General features: G+C 42.7%; 1 protein-coding gene across 4 annotated transcripts in view; it reads left to right on the top strand.

Moving 5' to 3' along the window:
* Positions 1-321: 321 nt before the first annotated feature.
* LOC126561474 (AF4/FMR2 family member lilli-like) overlaps positions 322-13,221 on the top strand; it is a 67,619-nt gene continuing 54,719 nt past the window's right edge. For 3 of the 4 annotated variants that reach the window (XM_050217645.1, XM_050217643.1, XM_050217644.1), the window contains exons 1-2: positions 328-555; positions 647-811. In XM_050217645.1, the coding sequence (XP_050073602.1) occupies positions 466-555; positions 647-811 (255 nt within the window). In that variant the 5' untranslated portion in view covers positions 328-465. Of the gene's footprint in view, positions 556-646; positions 812-13,221 lie in introns of all 4 variants that reach the window. The other variant, XM_050217642.1, reaches the window with a different exon arrangement.

Below are 13,221 nucleotides of genomic sequence, written 5' to 3'. Positions count from 1 at the left end.
GTGGAAACTAGATAGTCAATCGAAGCCATTCAATCCATGAAACCAACAATCAGTTAGTCAAACCATAGTCAAACCAAAAATACAAACCTAACAGATACAAAGTAAACACAGAATAGTCAGTCTGAAAGACATTTATAGCAAATTTGCATAGCAAGCATTAGAACAAGAACGTGAGATAAGAAACAAAAACAGAACGGAACGGTCACAAGAAAAGCAACTAGCAATCGACACCAAAAGAAGTGCAGTGCAAAAACAACCGAACCGAATAGAAGTTAGAAGCTAAAAGATAGCTAAAGCAAACAAAACAAAATCAAAAGAAACATGGATACCAAAGCAGCATCAGCGGGTCCGCCCGCCCCGACGCATTTACCCTCGTCCACATATCCAGCGACATCGCCATACTCGAAGGGAGCCCGGTCGTCGCATCAGTATTTTAGTCTAAGATGGAACAACTACCAATCCAACATGACATCCGTATTTCACGAGCTGCTCGAGTCACAGTCCTTCGTCGATGTTACACTAGCGTGTGAATATAATTCACTCAAGGCGCACAAGGTAAACAGTCCACGTGGGAGCAGTGTATGTGTGTGTGTGTGTTGAACCGGTGATTACCATTAATTAAAATCCCTCGATCCTTTTCCAACAGGTGGTCCTGTCTGCGTGTTCGGCATATTTTCAAAAAATTCTCCTCGACAATCCGTGCAAGCATCCGACCATTATACTGCCGGCGGATATCTGCTTTTCGGATCTGCAGTTCATCATCGAGTTTGTGTACCGTGGCGAAATTGATGTGTCCGAGGCAGAGCTACAGGTAGGTGCATGCATTCTTTTTGATGTTGAAAAAAAAGGTCTAGTATTGTTGTTTTGGGAAATTGGACCGTCATAATCAATTGTAAATAAATTGTTGTTTTGGGAATCGTTTTTATCGTTTGCTGCCGCCCTTTGAAAAGCATTAAAGTATGCCCACATGTGTGTATTTCCTCCTCGTGGCGATCAAGTCATTATGAAGCAGATGAATGAATTTTATAGCAAGTATTGTTCCATTCAATGTAGGTTCAATTCTGATTTTAGTGGTGAATTATTCAAAGAATCTTCAAATCATAGTCAAATTAACACCTTTCATTAGGCCTTCTGTATGGCAGATTATGATCTTATCGGTATAAAATCGATTGAAAAAAGTATGTTTCCTTTTTTGAAACAACTTAGGCGTATTTTGTGTTAATGACCAGGATCTCGAAACCAACTCTTGAGCTTCCAATCCTTCCGAGAAAAACTAGATAGACTAGAATACTATCATTTTACAACATTTCTTTCACTGGAGATTTTTCAACCGTCCATACCACGACAACGTATGCTCCTCTAGTGATGAATAACGTTCTGTTACAAAATTTTGACTGCACGTTAAAGCCCTACAAATGTGTCCGAATGATGCATTAACATAAGCAGAGCAGGTCAAGATTTGGGATGATAAGCTATCGCTAGATGGCGCTACGCTACGTACAGAAGCTGTGTCTCGGATGAAAGGGGTGGTGAATATAATTTACAGCTTAACCTTCGTTTCAATGGACAAAAATAAACCTTTCCTTGTACCTACACCCTGGGTTGGTCACACATTTTTTATGGGAGTTTACATTTTACCGGAAAAGAAAGTTTATAAATTTTAATATGCTCGTCATATTTGCATGAAAGTTTTAACAAAGATGAGGCTTTTTGTTGTCTGACTAATAAAAGTTAGTTGAGAATTTATAAAGAAACAGGCGTGTTTGTTTTTATAGCTTGTGTCATCTACAGTTATTATGTATATTTACAGCAGCTTATCAAGCGCCAAACATACTAAGTAAGTGTTAAAAGTACATAATAACCATCAAAATAAGTCTGCTTTCTGTTGTCACTGCTTTTTACAAAGTCTACTTGACTTAGTAATTTAGGCATACAATAAAACGAGGCGAAGAAAAGTCGGATAATGGCGAAACGAATGGGTTATTCGCTTAACAAAAGTGAGTACCTTTGTTTAAAGTTTGTTTGTTTTTGAGTTTGGGAACGTAATCGACGGTCTTCGAGAGAGTCAAGACTCAGCAACTGACACCTTGACTCTGTAACCGGGCAGGGTGGAGGTGGATCTTCCAAGGAATTTGCGAACCGCAAACCTGGTAAAAGACCTCTGTACCCGCTCGATTCGATCCCTATGGAACCGAGCCGTTGGTGACCAGATTACTTAGCAATAGTCCAGCAATGACCTGACCAGCAAACAGTACAGCGTTTTCAAACACAGAAGATTAGAGAAGTCACGAGTAATACGCTTCAGGATACCCAGTGTTTTCCAGGCTCTAGCAACCATAGAGTCGATGTGGGACGTTAGGGTAAGGCCACTATCGAGCCATACGCCTAAGTCCTTGACCAGCGAAACCCGGTTGACTAGGACCTGATCAAGCACATAAGGATAGAGGAAAGGAGTGACCACACCAAGAGGAAAAAAGGTTAAGAACAGTTTGAAGGAAAACGCAATCCGCACCCGATGAGATTGGGAAAAAGATTTTCACATCATCGGCATAGCAAAGAAAGCTATCTTGCGGCAAGACAGAAGCAATGTCATTAAGGAATAGGACGAACAACAGAGGACTTAAGACACTACCCAGGGGAACAACGGCCTCAGAACAGAATGAAGTAGAGAAATTAACATTTAGTTTAACACGATATGTACGCTCACTTAGAAATGACTGCAACAAAGAAACAATTATGCTGTTGATCCCTAATTGTAACAATTTCTCAAGAAGTAACTCATGAGGAACGCGATCAAACGCGGATTTGAAATCCGTGTAAATAGCGTCGACTTGAGGCACAACATCAAGATGAGTCGACACGAACGACGTAAAACACATGAGGTTGGAGGAAGTGGAACGTTTAGGAACAAACCCGTGCTGTTGAGGGATGACAAGACTACGTGAAAAGTTAATGATACAGGCATGCAAGACATACTCAAATACCTTGGCAAATGCACATAAAAGTGAGATACCGCGATAGTTCGAGACAATGGAGGAATTTTCCTTCTTAAGCATAGGAACAAGCCAAGCTTGTTTAGAGACCGAAGGAAAAACGGACGTTCACACAGATTATCGTAGCTGCAAGGATATTACAGCTTCGAACGTGAAAAAAGGAGATTTTTAAAAAAATTCTCAACTAAATGTTTTTAGCTCGACAGCAAATATTCTCTTGTTTCTTGGAAATTTCATGCAAATACGAGGAGCAGATCAAACGGAACAAGCTTTGCTATACGATGAAATAAAAACAACCATTCAAAATATATGACCATCTCGGGAAGGTGGTTATAACGAATAGAGGTAGAAATTGAAAATTTCAATAAAAAGTAATTTGTACTACAGAAATCTGATTTTTTTTACATGACAGAAAACATGTTTTTCTAAGCCAAAAGTACCAAAAGTTACAAGCTTCATTGGAATAAAGGTTAAACATATGAGTAGCATACGTAACATGTGTATTTTAGCATTTTAGTTTTGTCTTTTGATCGACAAATAAAATCGAAACATGTATTGCTTAAAAACAAAGTAAAACATATGTTTTAAAAAAAATTTAATGTTTTAAATTGGTTATGCTATTATTAATAGCTCTTTCACAATAGTTACGCCATCTTTTGTTATTATGATTAGTTCTGGCTGAGAATCGTTACTTATTGCGGTCCAATATAGTACAATTTATTGTTCTATTTACCATATCTTTTACGGACAGAGGAAATATTATACTGCACTCAGTTAATTCGAAACAGTAATGTTCAAAATAGTCCAAAAATTGTAATTTTGAAGTGTTTGTGCTGTGACTGGCATCAGAAAGATCTTATTGAGGACCGATTGAAGCGATTGTTTCCGAGATTTACATCTTCCCAGTGCACGACGATATTGCTCTTATTTGCATCTGATATCAAACAGCTACATATACGTCTCTTTCTTCACAAGTCGCTGTAATTGCAACTGCAAGAGGTTCAAGGCATTGACTTTCTCTCCAAGTTATTAAACTAGTGTGTTTGGGTTAACTAGGATCTCGAATTCAGTCGCCCGAATTCCAATCCTTCCGTGTGAAATTTTAAAAGAATTTGTTTTCAGACCTTCCTAGATCGAATTGTTCGGCAGAATAAACGTCCCTCCCTATCTCGACGGTGTATGCTCCTCTAGTGATGAATAACGATCGGCCGCTAAACCTTGCACGCCGTACATTGAAACCTTACGAATGTAAGTGCTGGAAATAAAAGCTTCGATCGAATTTTCTAACAGACAAACTGCCGCTAGGTGGCAGTAGCGTTGCGGTGCGTATGAAGCTTTTCGTGCTTCTTATCGTTAAAACTGTGTCTCGGATAAGTAGAACGGGGAGTTTCGGACGAGCAGAAAAATGAGGTGAAAATAATTATTAGCCTTAAAGCTTGCCTGCTATTGGAGCAAAAATAATGTTCCAAATATTGGAAATTGTTTGAAAAATAATATTTCCGTTGGTAGCAGTAGAAAGTGCATTTAATAAGTGTTAAATAACATAAAAATAGTTTTACAAACATATTTATTGAAAAAGACAATCAGAAAAACTTCCATCAATCGAATAAAAACAAAAGGTAGTTTGATGTTTGCTTACCAAGAACGAGAAGGACGCAATGATTCCGAATCAACATTAATTCAAATCGATACAAGCAAATGGCGCATGAGAGCGAGAAAGATATGTGAATGTTTTGGCAAATCGTGTACAGAAATCGAAAGCAAATTGCCCTTTTGTTTTCTTTCTTGTTTTCGTGTCTTTTGACATTCATTCTGTTCTTTGCTGTTGTTCGATCGGAAGTTCGTGTTTTTTTGTCTTTGCAGTTTTTTCTTACCTATTTAATTCTTTCGTGTGTGCACTGGACATGTATTGCTGTTGTGTAATAAACATTTGAAGTTCTAACTCACTCTTGTTTCCTATATGCTCATGTTTCGCTTTCCTGTTTGCAATTTTATTATGCTTCTTCTTCTGCGTTTCCGTTTGTTTTGCCGTTTATTTTGTTGTTGTTATTAAAATTTCTTCACATGATTTAAGCATCTTCATATTTTTTAAGCACTGCTTGATAATTAAGGTCCTATTTTCCTGTAAGAAAAAGTTGTGTTACTTGAAATACTCACCATTTTTAACACTCCCTCCGTATCATCGTTAGCCATTTGGTTTCCGCGCGAAAGATTGGTGCCCTTGCAGAAGGAACTGCGTGTCTTCTAGCGGATGTCTCACAACGTCCGCTGGCAGTGCCCGTCTAGTGTCATTGACATCGGCAAGAATGGGCAGCACCAGTGAAAGAAAACTAACACCTCATCACAAACGGCCGTCATCGTCAAACGCGGTCGAGTGTGCAAATGAGCATATGTCCAATCGGAGGCACCAACCCCAGCGAGACGAATGTGCAAACACAATATCGAAACAACCTGGCAAACGGCGACGGCGAAGAAGCAGAAGACAGTAGCTTACCCTTTGCACGCGCCTAGAACATAGAGGGCAGGTGGAGAGATTTGCGTGAAATCCGTATTTTATCGTACCGGAAAACAAATATTTTTTTCACCATGCCCCAGAACACCTCATGCTGCTGCTGCTCGAAGTTGTGATGTCTCACCTCAGCTAGGAGAGGAGACCGAGCAGCGTCTGGAGCATCATTGGAGTGATCGAAAGAGTAGGATTATGCGTGTAATGGAGGGAGCACAGTGTGGAGGAGCAGATGTTGCTCTCCGCCAAGCTCTTATGTCAAGCTGCTGTTCGTATCATCTGCTCGAATTACGCAAAAGGAACGAATCACGAATAAGGCAACAGAGAGCAAGAAGAAGGATGTGTTACCGGGTAGGTAGGATGCACTCCGTATTCTGTTTTGCTACCACCGATCGTCGGTAGTAACAATGTTTGCCCCGTTTTTCTATGCCCGTTTGCCGAGTGCTAGTGGACGAACATGCCACTTGAGCCGATGGGGTTTGACATTGAAATGTGAAGTACCATCGTTGGTATCTTTATTTACTTCACGCAGAGCTTTCGAAGCTTTCGCTGTTTGTTCCTTTAGGTGGGCGACATTTTTTTTTCCAGCTTTTCCTGTCTCCGTGTCTCCGTTTTGGCGTATTGGACACTACTGTGAGATTCGGGTACTTACTACGGTGGGCTTTAATACGATGTAGTTTAGAGGTCTGCCGATGCTTTGAAGCTGGTGCTTACGGACTGATGCTGTGATGTTTTGTAGAAGATCTTGGAACGCTGACAACAGAAAGAATCACCACCGCAGATGTATATAGAGTGGAGCATAGTATGCTCTCACATAGGCGAAACAGGTACCACTGGAAAAGGGGAGACTGGAAATCAGAAGGATGAAACAAAAAAAAAACTGTATCCAATGCTGCCGTCCAACGATGTGCCGGTATTTATTGCTACCGGCAGTCCGTTTTTGTTTCTGTGTTATGCTTCTTCAGTTTTTTTTTTTCCCCTTTGCATTTTCGCTCAGTCTCTCTTTCTCTACATCGTTTTCAGTGTGTATGTGGCACAATGATATGTAGTTGTGGTTAAGAATTATGTGTTTGAATGCATTTTTCTTTACCGGTTTCTGCATTTCTGTTTTGTTTCCATGCGCTCCCATTTATTTTCTCTCTCTCTCTCTCTCTCTCTCTTCCCTCTGTATATTGTGAATATTGTTGTTTGGTGCAGGTACATTCTATTGGTTCCATGAGTGGCTGGATGTGTGTATGTGTGCACACATACATTACATTCACGCGCATCGTTCTCGATGCTCGTGTGTGGAGAGATTTTTTTTTAACTGTGGAGATGGACCCACACTAACCTGCTCCGTAGCAGAGCGGTATTGACATCCCATTCATGGATTCCTTCATGTCCGCCCGGCATAGAACATCACACAGTTGCCACACACTTGGCGGGGGAAATGGTTCAGACCGAGCATAGCTTAGCATTGCTTCACTATGCTTTTCACCGCGAGTGAGAAAGAGAGGAAGGGAGAGCGAGAGAGAAATAAAAAAGTCGAGCGCAAACTCCTTGTCTGCATGTGGCTTTGGCGTTTCTCGTTTTTTTAAATGTTTGGATTTGCGGTGCTCTCAACCCCAGCAGCAGCCGGTGCATCATCATCATCGCCGCCGCCGCCGCCGCCGCCGTCATTGTTCAGTCGACCACGTTACGCCGCAGCTGTTGGAACGAGAAGCAAAAGCACACCCCAGCACACAAATTCGTGTTGGTGCGACAAGGAAAAGCACAACAGTGGGTTCGTGTGGACAACGCTGTGTGTGCGTTTTAAATGGGTGAGATCGATCATTCGACGCTGTGCAAAAATTTTCGTTCTTCATTCATTTTGCACCAGTGCTCGTGAGTTTGTGGTCTGGACACACGCGTCTCTTCCGACAGGCTCGATTTGCTCGAACAGTGTGGTGTATTGTGGAATCGATATTTTGGGGGAAACGTTCGTAGCGGCAAGGAGAAGAAGGAGGAAGAGGAACGTCATCCTTTTTGTAAAGACGTTTAAACGTCTTTGCATCCCCTGCCAGAGGGAGATTTTCTTATTGGAAAATGTTTTTAAATTTCCTACAATAATTGTGCATCGTTTTAATGCGAATTTAGGGTTTGTTTTATTTTCTTATCAGATTTTAAAGCTTCTTTGCGTTCTCATTGCGCTGTTTAAAAAAAAAAAATGAATTGCTTTTGAATGCAATTTCTGCTTGAAATTGCGCATCAGTTCCCAAGTTTTGACTTTTAACCTATAATGAAAAGAATTGATAAATTTTATTTTAAGGGATTATACTTTCCTTTGACTTTGAAGTAATTGATGATCGGTTATAGAAATCCAAATTCTATAACATCTCTCTCAGCAGAATAAACGCTTCTATGCGTTTGTTAACAAAAGTTGAGCATCACATCCAACATTTGGCTGAATTCTTGGCAAAGTTTACACATTTTTGAACACCGGTAAACCCGAAAAAACAGTCAAGTTTTGCAAAAAAAAAAGAGCATCAAAGCCATAGACGACGGACGGGACACGACACGACGTCAAATTGTGTGCACGACTCGTCGCGCGTAACTTCAGACGGTGGTGTGTGTGTGTGTGTGTGTGTGTGTGTGTGAAAGTGGACTATTTATCCCTGTTTTTCTGTGCCGTGTTTTTCGCGTGGATTACCTACGTGGCCAGGCCCGGTACCAGCAAAGCTCTACAGGTCGCACTGTTCCGATTGTGTCCACGCTCTTGGTCGTGGTGTGGTTTGTGATTCGATTGTAAATTTGCCACCACCGTCACCACCCGGCAGCAGGTGCAGTGCGTGCTCGAAGTGATCGTTTCGTGTTAAACACACCCCTGGTGCAAAGGTGGCAAGCCAACAAAGCCACTGAACTTGTGAACATAAGAACTGATGTGACTTGTGTTGAGTTTTAAGGCCGGTCCGGTTCGTTGTGTGCCGTTTTAATAAAGACTCAACGTAATAAGGTAAATATGCTTTGCTTTTGTTTTGTAGTAGTTAGAAATCGTATTGATTAAAATGTTCTTTAGAACTGGGACGCATCAACCCTTTACTGTCCAGTTGAATTTTTGTCAAATGTTTCAACTGGATAAAAAAGCGTCAAAAGCTCCGTTCTTTCCAACGATCGCTCTCTCAGCGCACGAATTCAAAATGGCGATCACGCCATTGGTAGAACAAGCACCGACCATGGAGTTGGAGGGCAGCAGAATTACATGGTTACGGCCACAGAAAACCTAAACCTACACTGAGCTTACTGTTTTTTGGAAGTATCGTACGGTGTTTTGTCAGTGTGTGCGTGCAATGATGGTGGTTGTGGTCCATTTGTGGTCCGTTTCCCCCCACAAGAGGAGGGAAGCTGCCAAAACTCGCGTGTGGTGTGCCACCATGCTTGGTTTTTGCTAGTTTTGGGACTGATCGCGTTAATTCTAGTCCAACAGGCGCGGTCGAACGTGCAGTGCTAATTAAGAGCACGTTGATTCGATTCGGAACATACTTTTCATTCGTATGAATAAAATTAAATGGAGCAAATGTTGAAGTTAAGGGTCTAAAAATATGTTTCTGTCAACGTGATATCGATTAAATTATTCTACCAAAGCTAAAACATGGATTAAAACACTTTTAATAGCAAAATTTCGTTAGAAAAACCCAACCTTAATTTTTTATTCTTTGAAGTTTTAAGCTCTACCAGTGTCTGTGGAACTGGTGAAACGGTATCCTTGGGATGTATGTATGCAGGTAGCAATGGTGCCCTCTCGGTCCCTGTGTGCGATAAGCATTTACGACCCTCCTTTCAACATAATCTTCCTCTCCCAATGCTCTCAATGGTCAGTCCGTTCAGGCAATACAACGAAGCTTTACGACACCCTGCGCAGGTAACCAAGGAATGGCCGTGTTGATCCTTAAACACATTCGACCTTTCGTTGTTGAATGTTGTGGAATGTTTGTGCCTCCTCTAACTGTCAAAGGCCTACGGGAATCGGGAAACAACGGCGACGAGATTTTTATCATGATCAAGCAAATGACTGACTTGGTTCGCTTAGGGCTTCACCAATTTCCGCAAGCTAATTCAATTGAGACAAGCCTTATTTTCCACGACCTCCCCTCGGTTGGTGCTCAGAGGACAGACACACACACACACACACACACATCGAGGAAACACGCACTTGAAATTTTGCACGCCACATGTCTAGCAAGGGGTGTCTTCTGTTCGCTCCAAACCGACGATCATCGGTACACCGGTGGGGAGATAGAGGGGCACCTGCGCTTGCAGAACGCTTAGGGCGCAATTCTCCGAGGGCACAAGTGTAACTGCAACTCGTCTTTTTCCTCTCTAGCCGAGGTTTTACGCCTTCCATACTGTTTTCTTCGCTCAACCGCGTGGACATCTGGACGTCCTGAGTAGCCTGCAAAACCCGCACACGCTGAATCTTGCGGCAGGTTTGCTCAATCACGGTGAAGAAAGTGGCAAGAAAGTTGTGTGGTGACGGTACCACCGTGGTTGACTGGTTATTGTAGTCGAAACCGGCCGGCACCTGGGCACTGCTGCTGCAATGTGAGGCCTAAGGTGTCTCGATGGTTGATTGTATGTGTGTGTGTGCTCGTTTTTTTTTCTTTATCCGCCCCCCAAAAGGAGCAGAGTGGTAGGCCATATGGTACGTATGGACTGGTCGGCATCATCTTCTTCCGAATCGATCATCCAATCAAGGTTTCTTTCTGGGTTTACACAGCGAACAGGTGTTACTTGATTTTACCTCAGCTGCGTCGATCGATCAGAAATCGGGTCGCTTCTCCTAGCGTTGGAAATCGGCCCCCTTGAATAGGCAGTGTTTCGTGCGCCGGTTACACCCGTAGCATGGTGTGTAAAATTGTGATCGAATAAAACGCGATACCTGCCAAAGCACACACAAAAGAAAACTGAACCGAAATTCGAACCGTACCGAAGTTTAATTTTATGATGGCCAATTGAAAATTGTTGATTTTCGATGCATTGTCTTTTGTATGCTTTCTCTATTTAGCTCTCAAGGTGATGTAGAGGTGATAACATATACATATAATATAAAGTTTATTCAATTTAGAATTCGGAGCATAATCCATACATAATAAAGGTTTCATAAGGACCAACGATTTCGTTTAACAGTATGGGGAAATTTTTTGCCTTATTTTGACGTCAATATGAGGTCTCATGTTGAGCATGGACTTTGATGATGCGTTACCAGTACTACTAATGCTACTTACTAATTACTTATCCTAAATCCTTATCCTTATACTATCTAAACTAACGCTATTGTGCCTATGGATAAGGCTGTGGGTGAAGGCTATGGATAATCGCGAAAGGAGAACCCCTACAAGGATCCCGAAATGTTGCTGGTAGAGTTACCAATAGTGTCAGTAATCCTGCCACTCACCTCTGGACTTACCTCTGCATGAACTGGAGTCTGCACAGGTGAGTCCCAAACCGGTGCCGCATACGTTACTGCCGGCAAGATAATTACCTTGAGGATTGATATTTTATTTGGCATTGATAGCTGGGACCTACGGCAGAACAATGGGTAGAGACATTTCAAAAGGAAGTGCCCCTTTTCAAGGATGGTTTCCAATATGCCCTCTGAACAGCATTTTGTAGTCTATCGTAAGTTCCAGATATCTAATGGACGTTGCCCACGGCACAGTTGTACCATGTGTTTTTACTCCCGAACTCAAAGGTGGAGTAAGGCTTCTTTTTAAACGATGGGGGAAAAAATCATTGTCTGTGTTTTTTTGGAAGAATTTATCCCAATTTTCCAGTCCGCGGCATACCTAAGAAGAACATCAAGACACCGCCGCAATCTGCTTCTCAGCTCCACCAGACTCCTACCTCTAACCGTAATGGCAGTGTCGTCTGCGAACAGGAACAGCTGGCCATCGCAGGGTTGAGGCGGGACATCCGTCGTGTACAGATTGTACAACAGCGGAGCCATTACACTTCCCTGGGGGACGCCCGCTGGGGCACTGGTTGAGTTGGAGCGAGCAGAAAGCAAGGCAACCCTGAAAGTTCTCTGGGTAAGGTAGCTCCTGATGATTTGGAGAATATAAGTTGGGAAATTGTATTCCGCCATCTTATATAGGAGTCCATGCGTGCCAAACAGTGTCGAAAGCCTTTTAAACAATAGCAGTGGACTTTGATAGAGGTGATATAGATTGTTGAATGGTTAACATATTTCCTACAAGCAGACAGTAAAATTCATGTATTTTAGAAATCTAGTAAATTGGAATATTTTTTTAAAAAATGGCAGACTTTGCACAACTTGATCCAAAACGTATGGACTTCACCCTACATCTTCAGAAGCAACAAAATTTAGGATAAAAGTAAGATACGAGAATTCGTAGCTAAATAACGGTCCTGGTCGCCATTTTCCGATGGCAGCCCGCGGCCAGCTGATCTTTACATAATTCTCACCATATCCTTTTCGTACACTTTGGCCATTACACATTTACGCAACTGTATCTATGTTATGAATGAATCCTAGCAAAAATCGAGACAAACAGCGAACGAACAGGTGAATAAAGATGCGGATGGAAAGCACACAGAGAAAGAGACCGTGTATGTATGTATGAATGTATGGGCCAATAATAGTACGCCCTTACCGGCGCACACGATGCTAAGGGATTTGTAACACTCTCACTTCTTGCTTCTCGAAACCATTCTTTCCCTTCGTGTGCAGGGCAGAGCGCCAAGGCTAACATGTTGATATGTTTCAAGACGTTCCTGTGCCAGCGCCCGTTTCTTTATAGTGTGGGGGCCAGAACGTCACCCACCCATGCTGCCACGGCAAGATGATGAGGGCGAATCTGGTGGTGCTACAGCAGCAAGCAGTCTTGGTGCAGTTTCGGTATGATTTCACTTTTATCAGCTCGTTCTTTCCATTGCGCTTCGCTGGTTTGTGCTTCTTTCGCGGTTTTCGTTCGTTGCGCAAGAAGCAACTACACATCGGAAATGGATGCATGGGCTGCTCCACAGCAGGGATGCACACACGAATGTGAAGATATGATGCTTTTCATTGCTTTCTTTGGTTGCTTTCGGTCGTCGTTTAGGAGTGACTTAGTGGTATCGTCAGTGTGAAGAACCGGTGGCTCCGTACGAGGCAGACCGTGGGAGATTTAGTTCAGTTTAATGGTTTTTGATAGACTTTTATTATCAGGAAAGATGTTAATTTTTCGAGGGGGTCTCCAGTATCTTCACTCGAGGACTGGAGGACTGAATTCGTACCCGCCCCGTTCAAGCTGGCACATCCTTCAGAAGAAGAGAAATTGTTGATATTACAATGCATATGACAAATAGTTATTATCCCTCATTTCCCTTATGTCTGCTCTGTTCCAACAAATCATGGGAGCCTCCACCGCGTACTGCGTCAGAAGCTAAGCCCGGTGGTGCGCGCGTACGCTGCCGGAACGCGAAATGTATGTCTTCATCGACCGGCTTGGCAGTAACCGGTGACGCACACATCGCAGCTAGCGGACCAGTGGACCGCACTCACACGCCTGCCGTATCGTGGCAATCGTGCAGACAAAAGAAGCGTCAGCAGCGTGTAGTCGAGCACCGGCGAGGTTGTTGCGCGGCTGCCGGCAACCAAGGTTCAAGGTCTAAATATTCAAAGCCATCGTCAAACGTGTTTGACGGCTGCCGTCTGGCTCCCGCGCATAGATGCACGTGTGTGCGTTCGTACGTACGTACGCTTCC

The sequence above is a fragment of the Anopheles maculipalpis genome, chromosome 3RL (genome assembly GCF_943734695.1).
Source record: "Anopheles maculipalpis chromosome 3RL, idAnoMacuDA_375_x, whole genome shotgun sequence".
Lineage (NCBI taxonomy): Eukaryota > Metazoa > Arthropoda > Insecta > Diptera > Culicidae > Anopheles > Anopheles maculipalpis.
The sequence above is the reverse complement of the archived record's forward strand: the minus strand, read 5'-3'. Positions and strand labels throughout refer to the sequence as shown.